The 22600-nt window shown below is 38.6% G+C and overlaps 1 protein-coding gene across 15 annotated transcripts in view; it reads left to right on the forward strand.

Moving 5' to 3' along the window:
* ZNF391 (zinc finger protein 391) overlaps nucleotides 1-22600 on the forward strand; it is a 75989-nt gene that overhangs the window by 5591 nt on the left and 47798 nt on the right. For 12 of the 15 annotated variants that reach the window (XM_077143901.1, XM_077143900.1, XM_077143903.1 and 9 more), the window contains one exon: nucleotides 555-3634. In XM_077143901.1, coding sequence (XP_077000016.1) covers nucleotides 634-1716 — 1083 coding nt within the window. In that variant the 5' untranslated portion in view covers nucleotides 555-633 and the 3' untranslated portion in view covers nucleotides 1717-3634. Of the gene's footprint in view, nucleotides 1-554; nucleotides 3635-18004; nucleotides 18082-22600 lie in introns of those variants that run through there. The other 3 variants (XR_013168808.1, XR_013168810.1, XR_013168809.1) reach the window with 1 other exon arrangement.

Raw genomic sequence — 22600 nt, forward strand, 5'->3', positions numbered from 1 at the left:
TTATTTAGAAGAATACCTAAACTTGCCAGAAGGAGAGTTTGGGGGCAAATGGGATTGCAATGTGGTAGTTAACATTTCTGTAATTTTGTCAAGAAAATGGTTGCATTCAAGCTTGTTAAAGACATCCTTCCTTTTTGCTTTTTTTAGGGCCTATCTTTTCTGTACTTGGGAGTCTTTTCTCTTCTCATTCCTCTTTGTTCTCTCATTTTCCATGACCAATTGGCTACAATAACTAATAGTCTATTTAACCTTCTAATCTCCTGATTTTTTCTCCTCAGCCAGTGTATCTACTTATTTCCATTTTTTGGCTTAGCATATTACCCAGTCATCTTTCTCATATTTCTTGATGTCTCTGTGCTCACTGTACCTGCTGTAAAACGTCTCTGCGTCTTATTTCTTATGGCTTTTTTCACTTTTCTACCATTATCCCTTTTGTTTTCTCCCCAGATAAAGTTGCTACTGTGCATGAATTGCAAATTCGTTTTTTGTTTCTAGTTTACTTTCCCTATTCTCAATATGTACCAGGTGATATTTTCACTTTAAATGTCTTTCAGATAGGGAGATTTGAATGGAAACCAAAGCAACACCACCAATCAGACTATTTCTGAAGAACTAGATTTTTCAGTTTAAGCCATGGAAAGTCTCAGAGAGAATATTGCCAAGGGTCCTATGAATGAAGAAGTCTATAAAAATAAGGGCCGATTATTAAGGCATGCAAAAAATCCTGCACAGAAGAAACCCTCATCTGAGAAAACAGAAATCAAAAAAGTAAAAGTGTCAGTGAGTCTCAAGAAAGTTTCCACTGGGGAGGGAAATCTTGAATCCAATGAATTTAGTCTGAGCCCAAATCTTAATACACAACAGAAAATTCCCAAGGGAGATAGATCTCACACATCTAGGAAAAACACCAAAGATGATTCAGACCTGATAAAACATCAGAAACTCTTCCCACGAAGGAAACCTTGTAAACGTAATGAATGTGGAAAAGCCTTTAGTTACCAATCAGACCTGATTGTACACAGTAGAGTCCGTGGTGGAGAAAAGCCTTTTGCGTGCAGTGAATGTGGGAGAACTTTTAGCAGAAGTACACACTTTATTGAACATCAGAGAACCCACACTGGAGAGAAACCTTATGAATGCAGTGAATGTGGAAAAGCTTTTGGCCGGAGTACACACCTTAGTCTACATCAGAGAATCCATACTGGAGAAAAACCATATGAATGTAGTGAATGTGGAAAAGCCTTTAGCCGAAGCACTAACCTTAGCCAGCATCAGCGAATTCATACTCAAGAAAAACCTTACAAATGTAACGAATGTGGGAAAGCCTTCAGTGACCGTTCATCCGTAATTCAGCATCAGAGAATACACACTGGAGAGAATCCCTATGAATGCAGTGAATGTGGAAAAGCTTTCAGTTGGATCTCTTCTCTTATTGAACATCAGAGAACACACACTGGGGAAAACCCGTATGTGTGCAGTGACTGTGGAAAAGTGTTCAGTCGAAGCTCATCCCTTATTGAACATCAGAGAATACACACTGGAGAAAAGCCCCATGAATGCAGAGTGTGTGGAAAGGGCTTCGCTCGGAGCTCATCCCTTATTATTCACCAGAGAACTCATACTGGAGAGAAGCCTTACAAATGTAACGGCTGTGGGAAGGCCTTCAGTCAGAGTTCAACTCTCATCAGACATCAGCAACTTCACACTAATGAGTAATACGCAAGCTTTTAAAAATCAGTCTTAGCACAAAAGCACATGTGCTTAAGCTCCCACAGCTGGAAAGAAAAATGTATACTTGTTTGAATTTTCTTGCTAGCTGTAAGCCAGTTTCAAACTTTGCTCCCTCCCGTCTTCCCTCCCTCCCTTCCATTCTTCCTTCCTTCCTTCAACTAAATGGTCAAATGAGTGATCAGCGCATCAAGGGGACAGTTTTTTAAATGGCATATTCAATCCAGTATTCTGGAGGGTTCTCACCTTAGAGTATACAGTTGTAGTTCCCCTTTTCTATCACATGGGGTCCCTAATAACCTAACCTAAATAATATCTTTTTCCTAACCATCTCAGCCCCTTCACTTAAAGAGGAAATACTGTGTGTGCATTCATAGTTGTTAGCCCCAGTAGAAGAGAGTAAGCTAGCTTCAGCACAGGACTAAAAATTTCTTACCAGTTTGGGAATAATAGTTTTTAGGCAAGTTTAGTCTCTGGATCTGTAAGGACAGATTTTTCTCTTCTTCCCTCCCTCAGTTTTTTTGCTGTAATATATTTTCTTTAAAGTATAACTCAGAGGGGTTTTTCTAATGTGCCTAACTAATCCTAGTTTTAGTTTATCACATGTTTACCAAGAATGTCCTAAAATGTTAGAGATGTTTAGTTCCTCCATTATCTTGAAAATAAATTGCTTCAATTGCTGACCTATTTTTTTAGTCTTTCTTTTGTTTACAGACTTAGTGAAATTTATGCTCTCTTGCTTTGACTGTTACCAGCCTTGTAAAGCTGATCTCTCAAGGACAAACCTAGTGCCTATTTCTCAGTTGTCTTTCTGCTTGACATTTGCAGATTTAGCACTCTTGGCCTTTCATGCCTTAAAAATGAGCTTCTTCTGGGATCCATGATTCTGTGCTAATTCATACTTTTCCTATCTCTCAGCGCTTTTCTGATTACCAATGATCTGCTCTGTGACTTTGGGCAAAAGTTGAGCCAGAATAGTATCGTTTTATCAGGCTTTAATACTTGAGGTTATTCAACTGTACTGTAAGCAGCTTGAAGGCAGAAATCTTGTTTTAGAATCCTGTAAAACATCATAGAGTACTGAGTAGACCCTACCTGCCCTATTCTTACTGTTTCCTTATTCCAGTTTTATCCCCTGCTAGCCTTTATTTGAAATGGCCTAAAAATTTATTCTTGTCTGTCCATTCCTCCTGCATGGTGGCCAAGTTCTCAGTAATTTGGGGGTAGATTACAAGAGTAAATGCATCACTGCTATCCTCATCTCCCTATCTTTATCTAGCTACCCGACTAAACTACCACTACTACAACTATAGACTAATGTTCAAATTAGTCTATAGTTGCCCAGTTAGCACCCCAGAAAAAATTAAAACTCCTTTGAATCAGGCCTTCCACTGTTGGGTCTATTTACCTTTACTTTTCATCACTACATGTGGCCAGCATCTCATTCCTATTACACTCATATCACATTTGGCTTCTTTTGAAACTGTTCTATCGTACCCTTTTACTGTCCTTTTTTTTCCTTTGAATCTCCAGAAATCCTAGTCACTCCCCCTTTTTAAAAGCCCCTCTCAATCCTTACTTTTCTGGGAGACTTTAATTTCCCCACCTTAGAAATCCTTTGCGGCGATGGTTTGCATTATTCTCCTTCATTAGACATTTTCTTTTTTCTGTTCTCTGGTTCTTTCTTTTTTTTTTAAATTTTTTTTTATTAATCAAAAAAAAGAAAAGAAATTAACACAACATTTAGAAATCATTCCATTCTACACATGCACTCAGTAATTCTTAGTATCATCACATAGATGTATGATCATCATTTCTTAGTACATTTGCATCGATTTAGGAAAAGAACTAGCAAAACAGCAGAAAAAGATATAGAATGTTAATATAGAGAAGAGAATTAAGATAATACTAATAAATATATATATATATATAAAAGAAAAAGAAAAAAAACAAAAGATACAAACAAACAAACAAAAAACGATATTTCAGGTGCAGCTTCATTCAGTGTTCCAACATAGTTACATTACACTTAGGTATTATTGTGCTGTCCATTTTTGAGTTTTTGTATCTAGTCCTGTTGCACAGTCTGTATCCCTTCAGCTCCAGTTACCCATTATCTTACCCTGTTTCTAACTCCTGCTGGTCTCTGTTACCAATGATATATTCCAAGCTGATTCTCGAATGTCGGTTCACATCAGTGGGACCATACAATATTTGTCCTTTAGTTTTTGACTAGACTCACTCAGCATAATGTTCTCTAGGTCCATCCATGTTATTACATGCTTCATATAAACTTATGAAGTCTGTCTTAAAGCTGCATAATATTCCATCGTAGGTATACGCCACAGTTTGTTTAGCCACTCGTCTGTTGATGAACATTTTGGCTGTTTCCATCTCTTTGCAATTGTAGATAATGCTGCTATAAACACTGGTGTGCAAATGTCCGTCTGTGTCTTTGCCCTTAAGTCCTTTGAATAGATACCTAGCAGTGGTATTGCTGGGTCGTAATTCATTCTGCCATTCTATGTCTTTTGATTGGGAAATTCAGTCCATTAACTTTTAGTGTTATTACTGTTTGGATAATATTTTCCTCTACCATTTTGGCTTTTGTATTATATATATCATATCTGATTTTCCTTCTTTCTACACTTTACTCCATACCTCTCTCTTCTGTCTTTTCGTATCTGACTCTAGTGCTCCCTTTAGTATTTCTTGCAGAGCTGGTCTCTTGGTCACAAATTCTCTCAGTGACTTTTTGTCTATAAATGTTTTAATTTCTCCTTCATTTTTGAAGGACAATTTTGCTGGATATAGAAGTCTTGGTTGGTAGTTTTTCTCTTTTAGTAATTTAAATATATCATCCCACTGTCTTCTAGCTTCCATGGTTTCTGTTGAGAAATCTACACATAGTCTTATTGGGTTTCCCTTGTATGCGACAGATTGTTTTTCTCTTGCTGCTTTCAAGATCCTCTCTTTCTCTTTGACCTCTGACATTCTAACTAGTAAGTGTCTTGGAGAACACCTATTTGGGTCTATTCTCTTTGGGGTGCGCTGCACTTCTTGGATCTGTAAATTTAGGTCTTTCATAAGAGTTGGGAAATTTTCAGTGATAATTTCTTCCATTAGTTTTTCTCCTCCTTTTCCCTTCTCTTCTCCTTCTGGGACACCCACAACACGCATATTTGTGCGCTTCATATTGTCATTCAGTTCCCTGATCCCCTGCTCAAGTTTTTCCATTCTTTTCCCTATAGTTTCTGTTTCTTTTTGGAATTCAGATGTTCCATCCTCCAGTTCACTAATTGTATCTTCTGTCTCTTTAGATCTACCATTGTAGGTATCCATTGTTTTTTCCATTTTTTCTTCTTTGTCCTTCACCACCATAAGTTCTGTGATTTGTTTTTTCAGATTTTCTATTTCTTCTTTTTGTTCAGCCCATGTCTTCTTCATGTCCTCCCTCAATTTATTGATTTGGTTTTTGAAGAGTTTTTCCATTTCTGTTCGTATATTCAGCATTAGTTGTCTCAGCTCCTGTATCTCATTTGAACTATTGGTTTGTTCCTTTGACTGGGCCATATCTTCAATTTTCCGAGCATCATCCATTATTTTCTGCTGGTGTCTGGGCATTTGATCAGATTTCCCTGGGTGTGGGACCCGGCTGGTTGAAAGGTTTTTCTGTGAAATCTCTGGGCTCTGTTTTTCTTTTCCTGCCCAGTAGGTGGCGCTCGTGGCGCTCGTCTGTCTGTGGGGCCCACCAGTAAAAGATGCTGTGGCTCCTTTAACTTGCCAATCCGAATCTCGCAGTCGGCCTGGGAAACCGCGCGTGGAGGGTGTTCGCCGGCTACCGCGGCTTGGGGGAGTGCCGGTCCAAATTGCCCAGCTGGCCCGAGACGCCAAGCGTGACGGGAGGGCCCCGCTGTCCAACGTTCCCAGTCAGACCGGGGAGCCACGTGCGTGGAGGGGACCCCAGTCACCAGCCGCCCCGGCCGGGAAAACACGCACCCCTCGGGTATCTCACCGCAGCGGATTCTCCCTGCCCGTTCAGCCGTTCCAGAATGGGGTACACTGTCTTTTTGGACTCTGTTGTGGCTCCGGGAGCTGTTTCGTATTGTTTCTGTTTCTTTAGTTACTTTTCTGGAGGAGGAACTAAGACCCGCGCATCTTACTAAGCCGCCATCTTCTCCGGAAGTCTAAATTCTCCTTTTTAAAAGCCATTCCGTTTCTGGTATATTGCATTCCAGCAGCTAGCAAACTAGAACAGACCTTTACTCAAGAAAGGCAGATGAAGTTCAGGGTTTCTCTCTCAACTGGAAAGGCGAACTTGGTGGCGTCTGCTAGTTTCCTTTCCTGGCTTCTTGTTTCATGAAGCTCCCTGCAGGACACAGTCCTCCTTCATCTCCACAGGTCTCTGGAAATGGTGTGGGTTTTCTGCTCTGTGGCTGTCATTATTCTGTCATCATTCTCTGCTCCCTCAGACTCTCAAACCTTTTCCAAAATGTTTCCTCTTTTTCTGTTCTCTGGTTCTTTCACAGGTATTTCTTCCATAAGCAATTTTGAAGTAGAAATTATCTTACCTCTCTTATAAGCCTCATAGATAGTATAATGCAGACATGGGCTCTGGTTTTAATCTAAACCAGGAGTTGTTAACTTAACAGTGCAATCTCTTCTGTCTTTTGAATAGAGAAATAATCTCAAAATATTTGAGTCCTTTAGTCTTCTTTGAGTTATATGTATTACTAACTCAGGACCAACTCTCCTTTAGAATGCCTGGCTTGCTAGCTGCTTGGCTTTCCATTTCATGAGGCTGTTGTAAGAATTAAGTTTATTCATGTGAAGTGATGAAAAGAGTGCCTGGCATATAGTAAGTGTTTAATAAATATTAGTTGTTCTGATTCCACTGCTTCACATCTGCCAGTAGCCTTTCACTTCATCCCCTGCAGGGTTTATAGCTCCAGTACCAGAAATGGAAAATAAGGATACAAATAAGTTCGAAGATATTTCTTCTAACTGCCATAATAATCAATCGTTGTCTGTTTTATTTATTATAGCTCTTTTATAAAAATTATTCAGAACAGCTTATAAGATACAATAAAATAGAAAACCAAAGACACATGAAAATCAGCATTAGAGAAAGCAGAAAATGCCTAGAAGATCAAGATCAGGACAAGCTGTGGTACTGCCCAGTTATTCAGTTAGGAATGTAAACTGAGCATGCTAGTAACCAAAGTGAGATGGTCATTTGCTTATCTAGTATTTTGGGGGAAAAAAAGTGGTTCATTCCTCAAGAAAAGTGAAGCTTTTTCTAATGCTTAGATTTAAGATGGATTTCTCCATTGGCCTTCGTACGTTAATAACAATTTTACAGTGCCCTCAATAGCATAAAAGCTATGTATCCTCAACACCAAGCTTATAGAGGCTCTCCAGTGAATAAATATTTAGCTCCTAGTAGAAGACCAAAGGGAAAGATGTGAAGACTGCTTTTGGTGTGGAGTGGGGCTAAGAGGAACAGGGGTAGAGTGTTTTAATCAAGTGCTTTCTGAATACAGGAAGATAAGCTCTTTGCACATATTTGGTACATTTGATTCATTACATTATGGGATGAAGTTTACCGATGTTAAATAACTTACTCAAGGGCCACAACTTGACCCCAATTCTACTGACTCCAGTACTGGACCTCTTAAATGGGACCCTAGCAGCTGGATAAGATCCACAAAAAGGGAAACTATTTTGGTAAGGGCATAGGGAGGGGAATATGCTCTCAGTATGTTATAATAGATAATGAAAGGACTGGACTGTCTATAGCAGGGGATTCAATGATGTTCAAAGTGAGAAAGTTGGTTTGGAATGAGTTAAGTAAATCATGTCAAGTCCTGAGTAATTGATCGTGTTTGAATTTCATCCCTTAGTCAGTAGGGGAATGGGGTGGGGGATGGGATTATGGTGGTTAAGTTTGGTTTTGGGGGAAATTAATATCTTAGGGGAGAGAGGGTGATTCGGGAATGAAAGACTGTGGGTAGAAACTAGGTGGGAAGCTGGAGTATTCAATTAGTGGTACTGGGAAATTGAAAGCAGTGAACAAGATTCAATGAAACTGGTGATTAGATTTAAGCAATGAAGGAGAGGGACAGTGGCTACACCCCTTAATTGATATTTTTTAACTTTAGTATAAGCTGCTAGGGTGTAGAGAAAGATTTCTGGCACTCAGTCACAATACAAAAGTCCAGCTTGGATGGTTGGTAAGATTGATCTGCATCTTTAACAAGGAGTCAATAAGTGGAACCCAAAGCTTGTCACAGGAATTTACAGTGGGAAAGTCCAGTCAGAAGGTGAGAGTGATAGGAAGTGGACGGCCCTATTTCAAGAAAAAACAGGTCTTCTCATGAGGCCAGGACCAGCTTGACTCAGCTCACACTGAAGTTGAACCTTTTCAAAATAATCTCCTTTACCCAGTGCCCCATCCAGGAGCTGGGCCTAGGCCCTTCCTTTTCCAATTCCACCAGTAGAGTGGGAGAAAGGTTCCCGTGGAGCCCAGTCACCTCCTCTCGTTGCATGCCAACACCCACCTGCCCCTGTCCCTTGCCCATCCTTTGGGAATCGTAGTGAGGAAGGAGGCCCATACATGAAAACACCATGTCTGTGACTAGGTGCCTGGGCCCTGTGCTTTGCACAGGTCCTGGCTCTTCAGCCTTGGAGGCTGGTGGACCGTGTGCACAACCCAGGAGAGTGCCAGCAGCCAGCCCAACATCCTGGAGGCACTCGTAAGAAAACTGGGCTGAAGAGCCAGGAGGGCATGGTATCTGCTCCTAAGAAGCGTGGTCCCCAAGGGTTCCAAGCTTAAGGACCTGCACTGGTGATTGCCCCACCAAGGTCACAGTTTGGGAGGGAAACCAAGGCAGGCAGACAGCTGCAGCCTGGATAGGATGCAGTCTACGACTGGATCCACTTCTCTTTTGTTCTTCCTTCTTTTTCTTTCTCTCTCTTTTTAGAGCAATAGCTTACTAACTTTCTATTCAAGATAGTTCAGAAGTAGGAGCCAGCACATGTGGATTCAAGTTTTACTTTACCTCACCTGAGAAGGTATGTGAACATGATTTAATGTGTGGATGCAACTGGGTCTGGCTATAAAGTGAAATCTAGAATAGCACACAACCTTTTCTTGAGAAAGAAGAAATGACTAGTAGCATAAGAGTTGTGGGAATAGCAGATGAGTTTTATTTTACAAAAGAACCAATGCTTCAGATTTGCTGACTTCTGTATTGAAAAGTGGCTGAAGGTAGTATCTTATTTAGAAGATTTTCTTAAAAATAAATATAAAAATAAATAAATAAATAAATATACAATTTCTTTTAGGTAAAGGTGACATTTTAAGAAAGGCTGAAAAAGTAATTATTTGGGAAAAAAATTTGGAAACATATGATGTGAGTTTTGTTGCCAAAAATCATGAAAGTGTGTCACCTACAAAATCTCTGCAATTTGAAGACAAAAAATTTTGACTTTCTAAATGATAATTTTTTGTGGAGTCCAAACCTATTTGTTAAAAATATTAAAATGCAACTCATTGATTCACAAAAACAATTCTCTCCAAGAATAGGAAGAATAGAAATTCATTAGCAAAATTTCAACACAAACCTTTGTACAAAAATGGGTTTGAAAAATGAGTGTGTTGATTTAGTAAATATATCCAGCAAAGCACATCTTTCACTAAAACTAAGTATCAAATAAATTAAATTCTGTATCAGACCTTCATATTGCTGTATGAAAAAGCATTAAAACAAATATTAAGAATATGAAGACTATAGACCCTGATCAGTATAACAGAGCAGAGTGAGATGCTTCAGGACTTGTTGTATATTGCCAGAATGCAATATACCAGAAACAGAATGGCCTTTAAAAAGGGGAATTTATTAAAGTGCAAGTTTACAGTTCTAAGGCCAAGAAAATGTCCAAATTAAGGCAAGTCTATAAAAATGTCTAAATTAAGGCATCCAGGAAAAGATACCATGGCTCAAGAAGACCTTTGACATTCAGGGTTTTGCTTTCAGCTGGAAAGGCACATGGTGACATCTGCCAGCTTTCTCTCTAGGCTTCTTCAACAGGCTTCCCCAGGGCCTGTCCATTCCATTGGCTCTTTTGGTTCTGGTGGCTCTAATGCTTTTTTCCAAAATGATTCCCTCTTAAAGGACTCCAGTAAGCAACCCCACCTTGAATGGGTGGAGATGCATCTTCATGGAAGCCATTTAATCAAAAGTTACCACCCACAATTGGGTGGGCCACATCTCCATGGAAACAATCAGAAAGATCCCACCCAGCAAAATTGAATGAGGATTAAAGGACTTGGCTTTTCTGGGGTACATAATAGCTTCAAGCAGCACAGGACTCCATCCGTCCTCCATCCCACCCCCTACCCTCAGAAACTTTGAACCAACAGCAACTGAAGTATCTTTGTAAAACAACAGAAGTATCTTTGTAAAAGCCTCATAAATGGGTGGTGCGATGGTGGCTCACTGGCAGGATTCTCACCTGCCATGCGGGAGACCTGGGTTTGATTCCCAGTGTCTGCCCATGCCACACACACACAAAAAGCCTCATAAAAGGATGCAGTAATGGGATGAGAACCCAATTAAGAAAAGGACCTGGCTGGCCTCTCCTCTCCCCATCCAGCTCCATCATACTCCTGGTGCCTATTCCAAAGGGAGCAGAGTAACCCAAACTGGGAGCATGTATGTTTGGCCCAATCTGCTTCTTGGTGGCCTGAGGGACTTGCTGCCCAGAACTTGCTCTGTGTGTAGAGGATGACTTACTGAACTTTTCTACAGAGCACTGTGGAAGAGTAGTCAAGTCATGCTGGCTGGGGCAAGGGATTATTGACTGAGGGACATATAGTGCAGTGCCCAGGACCCTGAGGAAACTGTTTCCCACAGAAGTGGGGACATTTGTATCTATGTCAGTAGCAGCATTCCTAAGGCCACTTGTGCATGCCCAAGAAAAGAGGTATGTGCAGAAAAGATCACCAAGTTCTTTACATCTTGGCTTGGAGCTATTCTTCAAACTCATTATATGGATAAGCCCCGAAGGAGAACACTCCCACAGTCAATCTGTAAAGAATGGGAATGGGTGTTTTCTTTTTCCTCCTCCTCCTCCTCCTCCTCCTCCTGCTCCTCCTCCTCCTCCTCCTCTTCCTGCTCCTCCTCCTCCTCCTCCTCCTGCTCCTCCTCCTCCTCCTCCTCCTCCTGCTCCTCCTCATCCTCTTCTGTTTCTTGTTAGCACCTGGCAGTGAAGGAAAGTTTTGCCATAACACTAACTAGATAAAGGTTTAAGGAACAGATATCTCAGAGTCTAAATTCCAGCAAAAACAAACTAAAATATTAATATGTCTATGTTTCATCAAAAAATTATAAAATATATAAGGAAACAGGAAGTGAAGTCAAGAGAAAGGACTAGATTAAAGCATTAGAATCTATCAGTGAAAAGGATCTGACTGGGGCGTTACAATGAATTTTAAATAATGGTAGTAAATATGGTCAAAGAACTAAAGGAAAACATGGACATAGAACTAAAAGAAATCAGGAAAATGGGTGAACAAAAAGAGAATAGCAACAGAGAGATGGAAATTATGAAAAGAAACCAAACAGAGCTGAACCACGGTAACGAAAATTAAAAATTCCATAGAGGGGTTCAGTAGCAGATTGGAGTTGGTAGAGGAAAGAACCAGGGAACTTGAAGATAAGACAATTGAAATCATCCAGTCCAGGGAGTAGAAAAAGGAAAGAATGGAGAAAAGTGAACAGAGCCTGAGGAACCTGTGGGACACCATCAAGCATACCAATATATTCATCATGCGAGTCCCAGAAGCAATGGCTTAAAACTTCTTAAATTTAACTGAAGGCATGAATATACACATCAGAGATACTCAGTGAACTCCAAATAGTATAAACCCAAATAGACCTACATTGTGCTGTGTTATATTCCAACTACTGAATGCCAAAGTTAAAGAGAAAATTCTGAAAGCCACAAGAGAGAAGCAATATGTTACATATAAGGGAGCCTAAATAAGGTTGAGTGCCGATATCAGAAACCGTGGAGGCAAGAGGGCAGTGGGAAGTTATAATTTGCTGAAAGCAAAAAATTTCCAATCAAGAATTCTGCATATAGCAAAACTGCTTTCAATAAATGATTTTAGGAATTATGACGTTCTTAGATAAACAGAAGTTTCATCACCACTATACTGGCCCGACAAGAAATGCTAAAGGGAGTTTAAATAAAAGGGCACTAGATAACTGACTGAAGCTACATGAAGAAATAAAAATTTCCAGTAAAGATAATGACATGAGTAAATATAAATACCAGTACTATTGTATTTTTATTTGTAATTCCACTTTTTACTTCCTATAGGATATAAAAGGCAAATGCATAAAAATGTAATGATAAATCAATGCTTTTGTACTCATAATGTATAAATATGTAATTTGTGAGAAAAACTACTTGAAGGTGGGGGGTGAAGGAATATAGGAACATAGTTTATATATGCTATTGAAGTTGCTATCTTGTATAAAAGCAAAAGAGATTGTTATAGATTTAGGAGGTTAAATTTAAGCCTCATGGTAGTCACAAAGAAAGTATCAGAAACTATGTAAACTCATAGAGGCAGAAAGTAGACAACAGGTTACCAGGATTGGGGAGCAGGGCAATGGGGCATTAATGCAAAATGAAGGTAGGGTTTAATTTGGGTATAGGGAACTTGTAGTAATGGGTTGTGGTGAGGATATTGCAGTATTGTGAATGTGATTAATCTCGTGGAATAGCATGTTTGGGAGGGGATGGGATGGGAATGTGTGTTGTGTATATGTTTCCATAACTAAAAAATAAAGAGAAAGAAAAAATAAAGAGATAATAACAATTAAATGCAATACATAACACTGAATGGGATCTAAAAATGGAGGAGAAAAGGCTCAAAAGGACATTATTGGGACATAGGGAAACATCAGAATATAGAATGTAAGTTTTACATCAATTTTAAATTTCTTGAACTTGATAACTGCACTTAAGGTGATTGTGTAAGTGAATATCCTTGTTCATAGGAAATGTATGTGGAAGTATATATTCAAGGAGTGCGATATGTATAACCTGTTCTCCGGTATGAAAAATATAGATAGGTAAGTAGGTAGGGAGGGAGGGAGGGAGAGACGTAGACTAACAGACAGATAGGTGACAGATGGACAGACAGTCAGATAGGTATAAAGTATGATACGGCAAAGGTGATAAATTTTAAAATTGATGGACCTGGGTATCTGGAGAAGTAGGGTATGTTGGAGTTATTTCTGTGAGACTTGATTGTTTTTGCAACTGTCCTGTAAATTCGAAATTGTTTCAAAATAAAAAGTTTTAAAAAGTGAAAAAATGAAAAGAAGAAAGACATTAGAATTAAGGCAAAGGGTTATTCTGCAGGAACTTTATGTAAAGTTTTGGGATATGGAGGCAGCAGCTGATAATAAAGTTAGCTATTACATCCCATGAAAACCATTTCTTTCATTCCATACCACATTCTGCCTTTTCTCTCCCAGCACATGATATATTTTAAAAATTGGCTATGAAAGGAAATGAAGGACATGGAAAGGACAGATAATTCTAGGATGATAAAATTTAAGTAAAGGGTTTGTAGGGTATCTCGAGATCACCAGGATCATAATTTTATGGTTTTTTGGGTTTTAATTTTTCTCTCAAAAATCAAAAAGCCAGTCAAATCCATTTGAGCTCATTCTCTCAGAAAATATTTAAATTCATAAATGATAACATTTACATAAAATGTATGACAATTTAAAACATATGTAAAATTAGCATAGAACCATGAACTTCTATATGCCCATTGCCCAGATTCAACAGGACATCATGTCATTTCATCCTCACTTATTTCATTATGGATTTCTAAAAACCATGTACTAGATCTTACATAACCATACTGCTGCCATCATACCTAACAAAATTAAGTCATTTCTTGGAGACCTTTTTATTATTTTTGCATGGGTAGGCACCGGGAAACCAACCCGGGTATCCAGCATGGCAAGCGAGAATTCTGCCACTGAGCCACAGTCAGACCACCCCAAGACCTTCACTTTATGTATGAAACATAACCTGAGCTTCGGTTTTGGAAAATGGGGAGAAAATGTAGTAGCCCAGGGGTGTGGAGTCATTCTAAGTTTAGAGGTTGAGACAGGACCTGTCTTCCATATTATACTCATCTTTTGTTTCATCCTACCTTTCAGGACCCTGGTGTACAGCTTTGTTAACAAAGTTTGTTGGGTCCTTCAGAGCACTGGCTTCCTGCTGAAGAGATAGAGATTTGAGTTCTTGATAGACAGATAGCTAAAGAAATAACAGCTTATGAGTTGGATGATGGCCATTCCATGAAACCCACAGGGCCCAGAGGTACAATTAGAGCAATGCAGGCTGATGCTTAAGGATGCTGTTATGAAGGAGAATTCTATCTTAGGAGGAGTACCCCACATAGAGACCTTTCACAGGAATTTCAGGTGGTTTAGATACCCAGAAGCTGCTATGCTGGCAAAGCCCTGAACCAACTCACAAGCTCTCCCATCAAAGGCTACAGACAGATTCACACCAAGATATAGATACTGGAGCTGTTAGAGTAGTTCCTGGCGACCTCATCCAGGGAGATCAGGGCTTGAGGTGAAGCACAGCATCCAGAGAACAGTGAGGTAACTGTAGCCATGGTGAAGGATTTGCCCCAATGTTTGAGGAAAGAGGTGAAGATCTTCCACATTTTACTGGTGGAAGGAATGGATCCATTTTTCTTATGGTGAGGACTGATATATTTTCTCTCAGGACTCTTGGATAAGCAACTGGGGAACAATTTTCTCAGCTTGAAATTAGGGGATGCTATTCCTTGAGTAGTAATATCTGGATCTGTCATGTTGATCTATCAATTAAAAGTTAGTTTTAATATACATGTTATGTGGTTCTGTAGAAGGTTAACTCTGAAGTAGCAGGAAGATACTGTATACCATCTTAAATTCTTTAGTCATGAATACAGAAACTTAGGGAAATGAAGAGAATACAGAACAAGAATGGATGCTCTATCTCTCAGTGTAGCTTCCCTTAGCCCTCAGATTTGCAGGCACCAGGTGGGCAAAGATGGGGAAAGTATATTCTAGAATGTCAGCAAAGCCATTTATTTTTCAAATATGTATTGAATACCTGCTATGTACCAGACACTGTCATTATACAAACACAATAAAATACGGTCTCCTCTTCAGGGAACTTAGTATCTAGAGGGGAGGATACAAACATTACATTCATATTAATTATGTAATTACAATTAAGATAAATGCTATACAAGAAAAGTACAGAGTCAAAGAATAGTGTAACAGAGTGACCTAATCTAAACTGGATTAGGTCTTCCTAAATCATTGGAGTAGGGTTATATTCGGGAAAAAGTAAAAAGACCACTTTGGCTGGAGTATGGGAACATTGGAAACAATAGGGAAGATAGATTGGGTTCAGATTGTAGAGGAATTTGAATGCCAGGAGTTTGAATTTATCCTTAGAGTAGTGATAGAAACCGGATGACAGATAAACTGCCAGAAGATTGATCTCATTAGAATATATGTAATTTTATGTTGAATAAATTAAAACAAGAAAAGACTAAGCTAGGAAATGGGTTATGATAATTATTTGGACATGAACTTTGGTGGTACTAGGTTGAAATGGAGCTGAATAGAATAACTTGAGATTTTATAAAGCACATAAACCATAGCTCAAGAGTCCTTTTCTTCCATTTCAGCTCTCACAGCAACAAATACTCTAAAATTCCTTAAAGAAGACTTCTTTGACAGCTTCTTGGGAATTTTTTTGAGCAGGAGTGAGACAAAATTGGAAGGATAGAGCTCAGTAGCACTGATTCTGCCATTTGCTGTCTGGATCCCCTTAGGCAGGTTACCTCTAGTCTTTCAACATTTTCCCCTCTGTAAAATGAGGGAATTCCACTTGAGAACTGAAAGGGATTTGTATTTGAAATAATAGACTGGCTATGTCCGTAGTTAACAAAGTAGAGGGAATAAATGAATGTGAACAGGTCATTATTTAGTATATGAAGACTTAGCAGTTTAGTTGTTAGGATTAAAGTGGATCTCTGCCTACCTCCTAGAAGCAACTTTCTACCCTAGTCTTCTTTCTGCAGTCTTAAGTCATTCTTTGTCCCTCTTGACCTTAATTCTCTCTTTTGGGGAATGGACCTTTTTTCTCCATTTCTCACTTACAAATTGAGCTGGTGGCATGGTGATACATATAAAAGTCTGAGATACAAGTCAGGGTTAGCTATATGCAGGAAATCAAAGGTTGTACACAGGAATGATTTATGTTTTAGAGAGTATATTGGATCTCTTACAGAGCAACTGCTCTTTTTGTTTTTTTTTTTTAATTTCCAGGGGGCTTCCCTCCAAAGGTTCAGCTAGAAATTAACATCTGGAGGTTTGGGCTCTGCCTTTGCAGAAATACCTTGCATTTGTCCATGTTTAATGGTTTTGCTTTTTCTACTTTTTTCTTTCTGCAGAAAAGTCTTCCACTTTTTCTGTGCAAAATAGAGTAGGAGGTATCCTAATTTTACTTAAGAAAAAGTAAGGTATGAAGAGATTTCCATAATGTCTCACAGCTAATAGTTGTAGAGCTGGTCTCCTGTCTTTCTGCTAGGATGCTCCTCTCACAATGAGAGACAAGGAAATAAGAATATTTTCTGCTATCATAGGAGGAAAGCATCAGGGCCTTGGTTAAATTTCCTGTTTGACAAAGGAATGTCATTACTGCAGGGTGCTGAAAATAGATGGTAATTAATATTTTAAAATTTTAGCTTATGTGTGAGACTAAAGCAAAAAATGTTTATTTGGTACAAAATTTATATTTTGACTAGTGGATTTCCTAATATAACTTATGTAGACAGCTTAATTGAACACCAGAAGTACATGGAACCTTGAGTAGGACATGAGATTTTGTTGGTTTGTCCAGAGTGATGCCCCGATAAATCCCAGAGTGATTTGACAGTGAATAAAACAGTATTTGCAAAGAATGGTGAGAATGGGGGAAAATTCAACTTCCCCAAGTTGAATTCTTGATATTCTCACAAGCAGTGTGGACGACCAAAGCTGTAGGCTGAGCCCCCAGTCTTGGGGTTTGTTCATATGAAGCTTAACTCCACAAAGGATAGGTCAAGCCTACTTAAAATTAGGCTTAAGAGTCACCCCCAAGAGAACCTCTTTTGTTGCTCAGATGTGGCCTCTCTCTCCAGCCAACACAACAAGCAAACTCACCACCCTCCCCTGTCTACGTGGGACATGACTCCCAAGGGTGTGGAGCTTCTTGGCAACGTGGGACAGAAATCCTGGAATGAGCTGAGACTCAGCATCAAGGGATTGAGAAAACCTTCTCGACCAAAAGGGGGAAGAGTGAATTGAGACAAAGTGTCAATGGCTGAGAGATTCCAAACAGAGTTGAGAGGTGATCCTGGAGGTTATTCTTACGCATTAAGTAGATATCACCTTGTTAGTCAAGATGTAATGGAGAGGCTGGAGGAAACTGCCTGAAAATGTAGAGCTGTGTTCCAGTAGCCATGTTCCCATGATGATTGCATAATGATATAGCTTTCACAACATGACTGTGTGATTGTGAAAACCTTGTGTCTGATGCTCCTTTTATCTACCTTGTCAACAGACGAGTAGAACATATGGAATAAAAATAAATAATAGGGGGAACAAATGTTAAAATAAATTTAGTTTGAAATGCTAGTGATCAATGAAAGGGAGGGGTAAGGGGTATGGTATATATAAATTTTTTTTCCGCTTTCATTTTCTTTCTTTTTCTGAATAGATGCAAATGTTTCAAGAAATGATCATGATGATGATATGCAACTATGTGATGATATTGTGAATTACTGATTATGTATATAGAATGGAATGATCAAAATAGGAATGTTTGCGTTTGTTTGTTTTTTGGTATTTAAAAAAATTAAATAAAAATTTTTTTAAAAAGTCCTGTTTGAGATCTTCCGGAACACTGGGGACAGATGTGTGACTCAGAATCAGGGATCTTTACTTTTAGAACAAGGATCTGGTCTTCAGAGCAGTACCGTTTTGTGTTACTGGGAAGGAGAGGGGCTTTTCTTGGCTCCTGTTTGGTCTCTTGCTATCCTAGGAGAATAAGGCTTATACTGAGGATGTGTGTGACAGTGTTCCAGGTAACATATCCTTTTTTTCCTCCAACCTTGCCTTTTCAGGACTCTGCCCTTTCCTGAGGTGGGAGCACAGAGAAGGAGGAAATAGTCTTACAGGAATGAATACATCCAGATCTCAGGTGAATTGCTATTTCATTGGCTTTTCCTAAAAATGTCACATCAGTTTCCTGAGTGAATATGTCTTTTGTCTTCGAAGTTTCAAGCCAGGTCCTACTTGATCCTAAATCTCCATAACTGAGGGCTAAGCCTATAATGCTGGGTTTTGTAGGAAATACCTGTTGCTCTCCCTTCATTTCTATTTATTTTTTGTTTTTGTTTTGTTTTCTCTTCAGCCACCTTTCTCTGCAGTTTATAATTTGGAAACATGGGGTTTTTTAATTTAGCCTGAACCTCTAGGTTTGAGTTTGAAAGATGAGTGAGTTGATTCCTTTGCAGCTTTTTAACTAGTCAGATGTGTGGGCCCACAGGGTGCCTGATGGTTCAGATAGCATAGATTCAGACCAGAAGAGAAAGCAGAAATTCTTCAGGGCTGGAAAGATGGAGCAAGAATCCTTTAAATTTTGGGAAACACAGGAAAGTTTTTATTTTCCAGATGGGCAGAGATGCTCAAATTCCCTAAAGCAGCTGGTCTTTTCTGACCAGACTTGAGGCTCTTGGAATCCTGCTATGAATTTCTGGATTTCAGGGAATCAGGAGAACGTTGGAGAACTCCTGACAAAAATAAAACATGGTGGTTTTAGAACAGTGATCAACCTTTCTTCCTTATTCATATGCAATATATCTTCTATGAGTTCCTCACCCCTGAACTTGAACCTCAGTAATATATCTCCTTCCCTAACCTATTTCAAGGTCCATAGGGGCAAAATAAATCCTGGGTCAGAGGAAGCAAAATGTTTGATATTTTAGGAGTCAGTGACATTCAAATATGTGTCTGTATACTTGAAGAGGAAGGAATGGTGTCAAGGAAGCAATGGTATTCGGATTCAGCTCTGTGGGGGTATCATACTAGAGAATAACAGGAATCTGGTATCAGTGGGTAAGGAGGACTTTCTCATGGGATTTAGTATATGACCAGAGAATTTTAAAATTCTTTTGAAATAGAATTTAGTATTTTGAAACACTTAGCTAAAAAGCAGTGTTTTGTGGAGCAATTTTAAGGACATGGCTTTTCTTTGTTTGGTGGGATTTCCCTTGGTTATCAAACTGGTCAATTCAAAGATTACTGCTTTTTAATTTCCATTATGTGTATAGACAGTGGTTTTTCTCTTTATGTTTTCAATGGTTGCTTTTTTTAATGCAACTTTATTGAGATATATTCACATATCACATAATCATCCAAAGTATACAATCAGTGGTTCACAGTATCATCATATAGTTGTACATTTACCACCACAATCTGTATGAGGATATTTCCATTTTTCCCACAAAGAAAGAAGAGGAAAAGGAAAATGGAGAATAAAAAATAATAGAATGAAATAAAAAGGAGAAACAATACCACCAAGAATCCCATACTTCTCCCTTATATACTTTTTAAATTGACATTTAGTTATTACACTTAATGGAGACATATTACAAAGTTACTTAGACAGCATTTTTTAATTCCTAAGGAATTTGTACTTTGGTAGTCTTGGGTGTATGGCAAAAATTTCTAGGGGATCACTTAGCAGACTGTTTTTGATATTCACCTTTTGTGTCGCTACCCTTTACCAAATATAGTATAGAGGATTTTTTTTCCTTTAATTTTCTCTCTTGGCATTTTTAGCCTAGTTTTTTTGATACTTGTTCTCCTTGATATATCATAACGAACACTAAATTGTCAGTCAATTGTAAAGAAATGTAGTGTCTACTTTATAGCACTATGAGACTCTCAGAATAGAAACCAAATGTAGATAGGAAAATAACAGATACATAGGTTGTTGACTGAGCCCAAGTGATGTGGTTATGACTTGTTTTATTTTAAAGGCAGCTAGGATTGTTGCTGAACAAAGACCATGGATTCTTTAGTCCTACACACTCAATAACCAATTCCTGAGACTCTCACGTTTCAAAGAGAAAAAAGTTTGTTACTAGGCACGTAGTAGGAGAGCAGATAGCCTATTGGCCCAAAATTCCTCTCCCCGAACCGCAGTGATTCCATTAGTTTTGTTAGAGACAAAATGGGTACAGATGCGCAGATTGATTACCTGCTTAGTCACAGGTAAGAAAATGGTAGAGTATTATAATAAGGTATAGGTAAATTGTAGGTTAAAGTCTAAGCTACTGCGCTTGTCAGGCAGGCATGTCAGGCTAGCCCATTTTGATTACATCTAGTTTCACTTATCAAGATAACTTTGAACTTGGGGTGGGTAGTTCTGGGCTTACTATGTATTCTGATGTATCTTATTCCTAACCAGATCACCTTTATTCATATCTCTAATTTAAATCTCATCTCTTTTTCTGACTTTTTTTTTTTTTTAAGTTTCTGTATTGAGTAGTGCTGACTTTCATAGCTGTAGAACTCTAGCTCTGAGTCTCAGTTGTCACACAGACACCTGCAGTTCCAGGGAACAACCAAGTTATACACAAAGAACCCAGCATCTCAGAATTTAGAAACAACAGTTACAACTCAGGAATAGATGTGACAGCTGTAAGAGCTTACAATCTAGGAATCTTTACAATAAGATTTCCTCTTTTAACCTGTGCTCTCAAATTTAATTCTCAGAGTTTGCACATTATAGTTAGTCCATATTAGCGAGGTGTTACAATATTTATCTTTTCGTTTCTGGCTTATTTCACTCAACATACTGTTCCTCAAGTTTCATTTACATTGTTGCATGCCTCACAACTTCATTCCTTCTTGCAGTCACTCAATATTCCACTGTATGTATATGTCATGTTCACCCTTCCCTTCATCAGTCGATGTACCCTTAGGCCACCTTCTTCCATTGCAAATTGTGACTTCTTAATCTATTTTTAAATGTCCTCATTTATCTTTCTTATAATCCTTGCTTAGGGCAGGCATTATGTTATAATGGAAAACCCAGGTTTTCTATTGACAAGTGGCCTGCAGCGAGTCACCCCACATTTTTCTACCTCCATTCTATTTTTTTTTTAAATTTTATTGGCAAATCTTCACACACATACAGTCCATACATGGTGTAAAATCAGTAGCTCACAATATCATCATATCATCATATTTATCATCATCATCATCATCATTAGAACATTTGTTTCACTCCAGAAAAACAAATAAAAGGAAAAAAACTCATATATCCCATATCCCATACCCCTTACCCCTCCCTCTCATTGACCACTAGTATGTCAATCCTTTATCCCCCTATTATTTATTTATTTTTTATCCATATTGTTTTACTCATCTGTCCATACCCCAGATAAAAGGAGCATCACTCACAAGATATGTCTTTATACATTGTCTTCAAGAATCAAGGCTACTGGAACACAGCTCACCAGTTTCAGATACTTCCCTCCAGGCACTCCAATACACCATAAACTAAAAAGGCATATCTATATAATGCATAAGAATAACTTCCAGGATAACCTCTCGATTCTGTTTGTAATCTTTCAGCCACTGAAATTTTATTTTGTCTCATTTCTCTCTTTCCCCTTTTGGTCAAGAAGGCTTTCCAATCCTATAATGCCAGGTCCTGTCGAATCCTGGGAGTTCTGTCCCTCGTTGCCAGGGAGATTTACAACCCTGGGAGTCATGTTGTGAGTTCACCTACCAAATTGGCTTAGAGAGAGAAGCCACATCTGAGCAAGAAAATAGGTTCTCTAAAAGAAGTCTCTAGGGGTGACTCTTAGGCTTAATTATAAGTAGGCTTAGCCTATTCTTTGCAGAAATAAGTTTCACAAAATCAAGGTCTCAGCTTATTGATTTGGTTGTCCCCACTGCTTGTGAGAATATCAGAAATTATCCAAATGGGAAAGTTGAGTATTTCCTCCTTTTTCCCATTCCCCCAAGGGGACTTTGCAAGTACTTCTTTATTCACTGCCGACATTACTTTAGGATATTTTGAGGCATGGCACTAACCTGGACAAACCAACAAGATCTTCATGCCCGGTTCAAAATTGCATGTACTTATGGTGTTCTTAACTAAACTGACCATACATGTTTAATTAGGTAATGCACTACCCAAAATACGCTTTTTGTACCTGCTAAACATCTCTCCCTTTGGTCTCACACAGAAGTTGAAGTTTTAAAATAAGGACATATCATCCTTTACCCTGTATTTTTATCTACCCCAGTCCTATCCAGATCAGCTTCATTCATATCTCTAGTGTAAGTCTGATTCCTTTTTCAACCTTTTTCAACTTTTTACCAGTTCCCGTATGGGGTACTGCTGACTTTCATAGCTTCAGAGCTCTAACTCTGAGTCTCAGGTGTCACATAAATGACTGAAGTTTCTGGGAATGACCAGGTTATATACAAACAGCTCAGCATCACAGAATTTAGAAATAACAGTTACAACTCATGAATATATATGTGCTGTAAAAGATTACAGTTTAGGCCCTAACTTGATAACCTATACTCTTGAGTTTAGTTCACCAAGTTTTTATATTGTAGTTATTCCATATGAGTGAGGCATGGTAATATTTGTCTTTTTGTTTCTGACATTTCATTCCATATACAGTCTTTAA

The sequence above is a fragment of the Tamandua tetradactyla genome, chromosome 25 (assembly GCF_023851605.1).
Source record: "Tamandua tetradactyla isolate mTamTet1 chromosome 25, mTamTet1.pri, whole genome shotgun sequence".
NCBI lineage: Eukaryota > Metazoa > Chordata > Mammalia > Pilosa > Myrmecophagidae > Tamandua > Tamandua tetradactyla.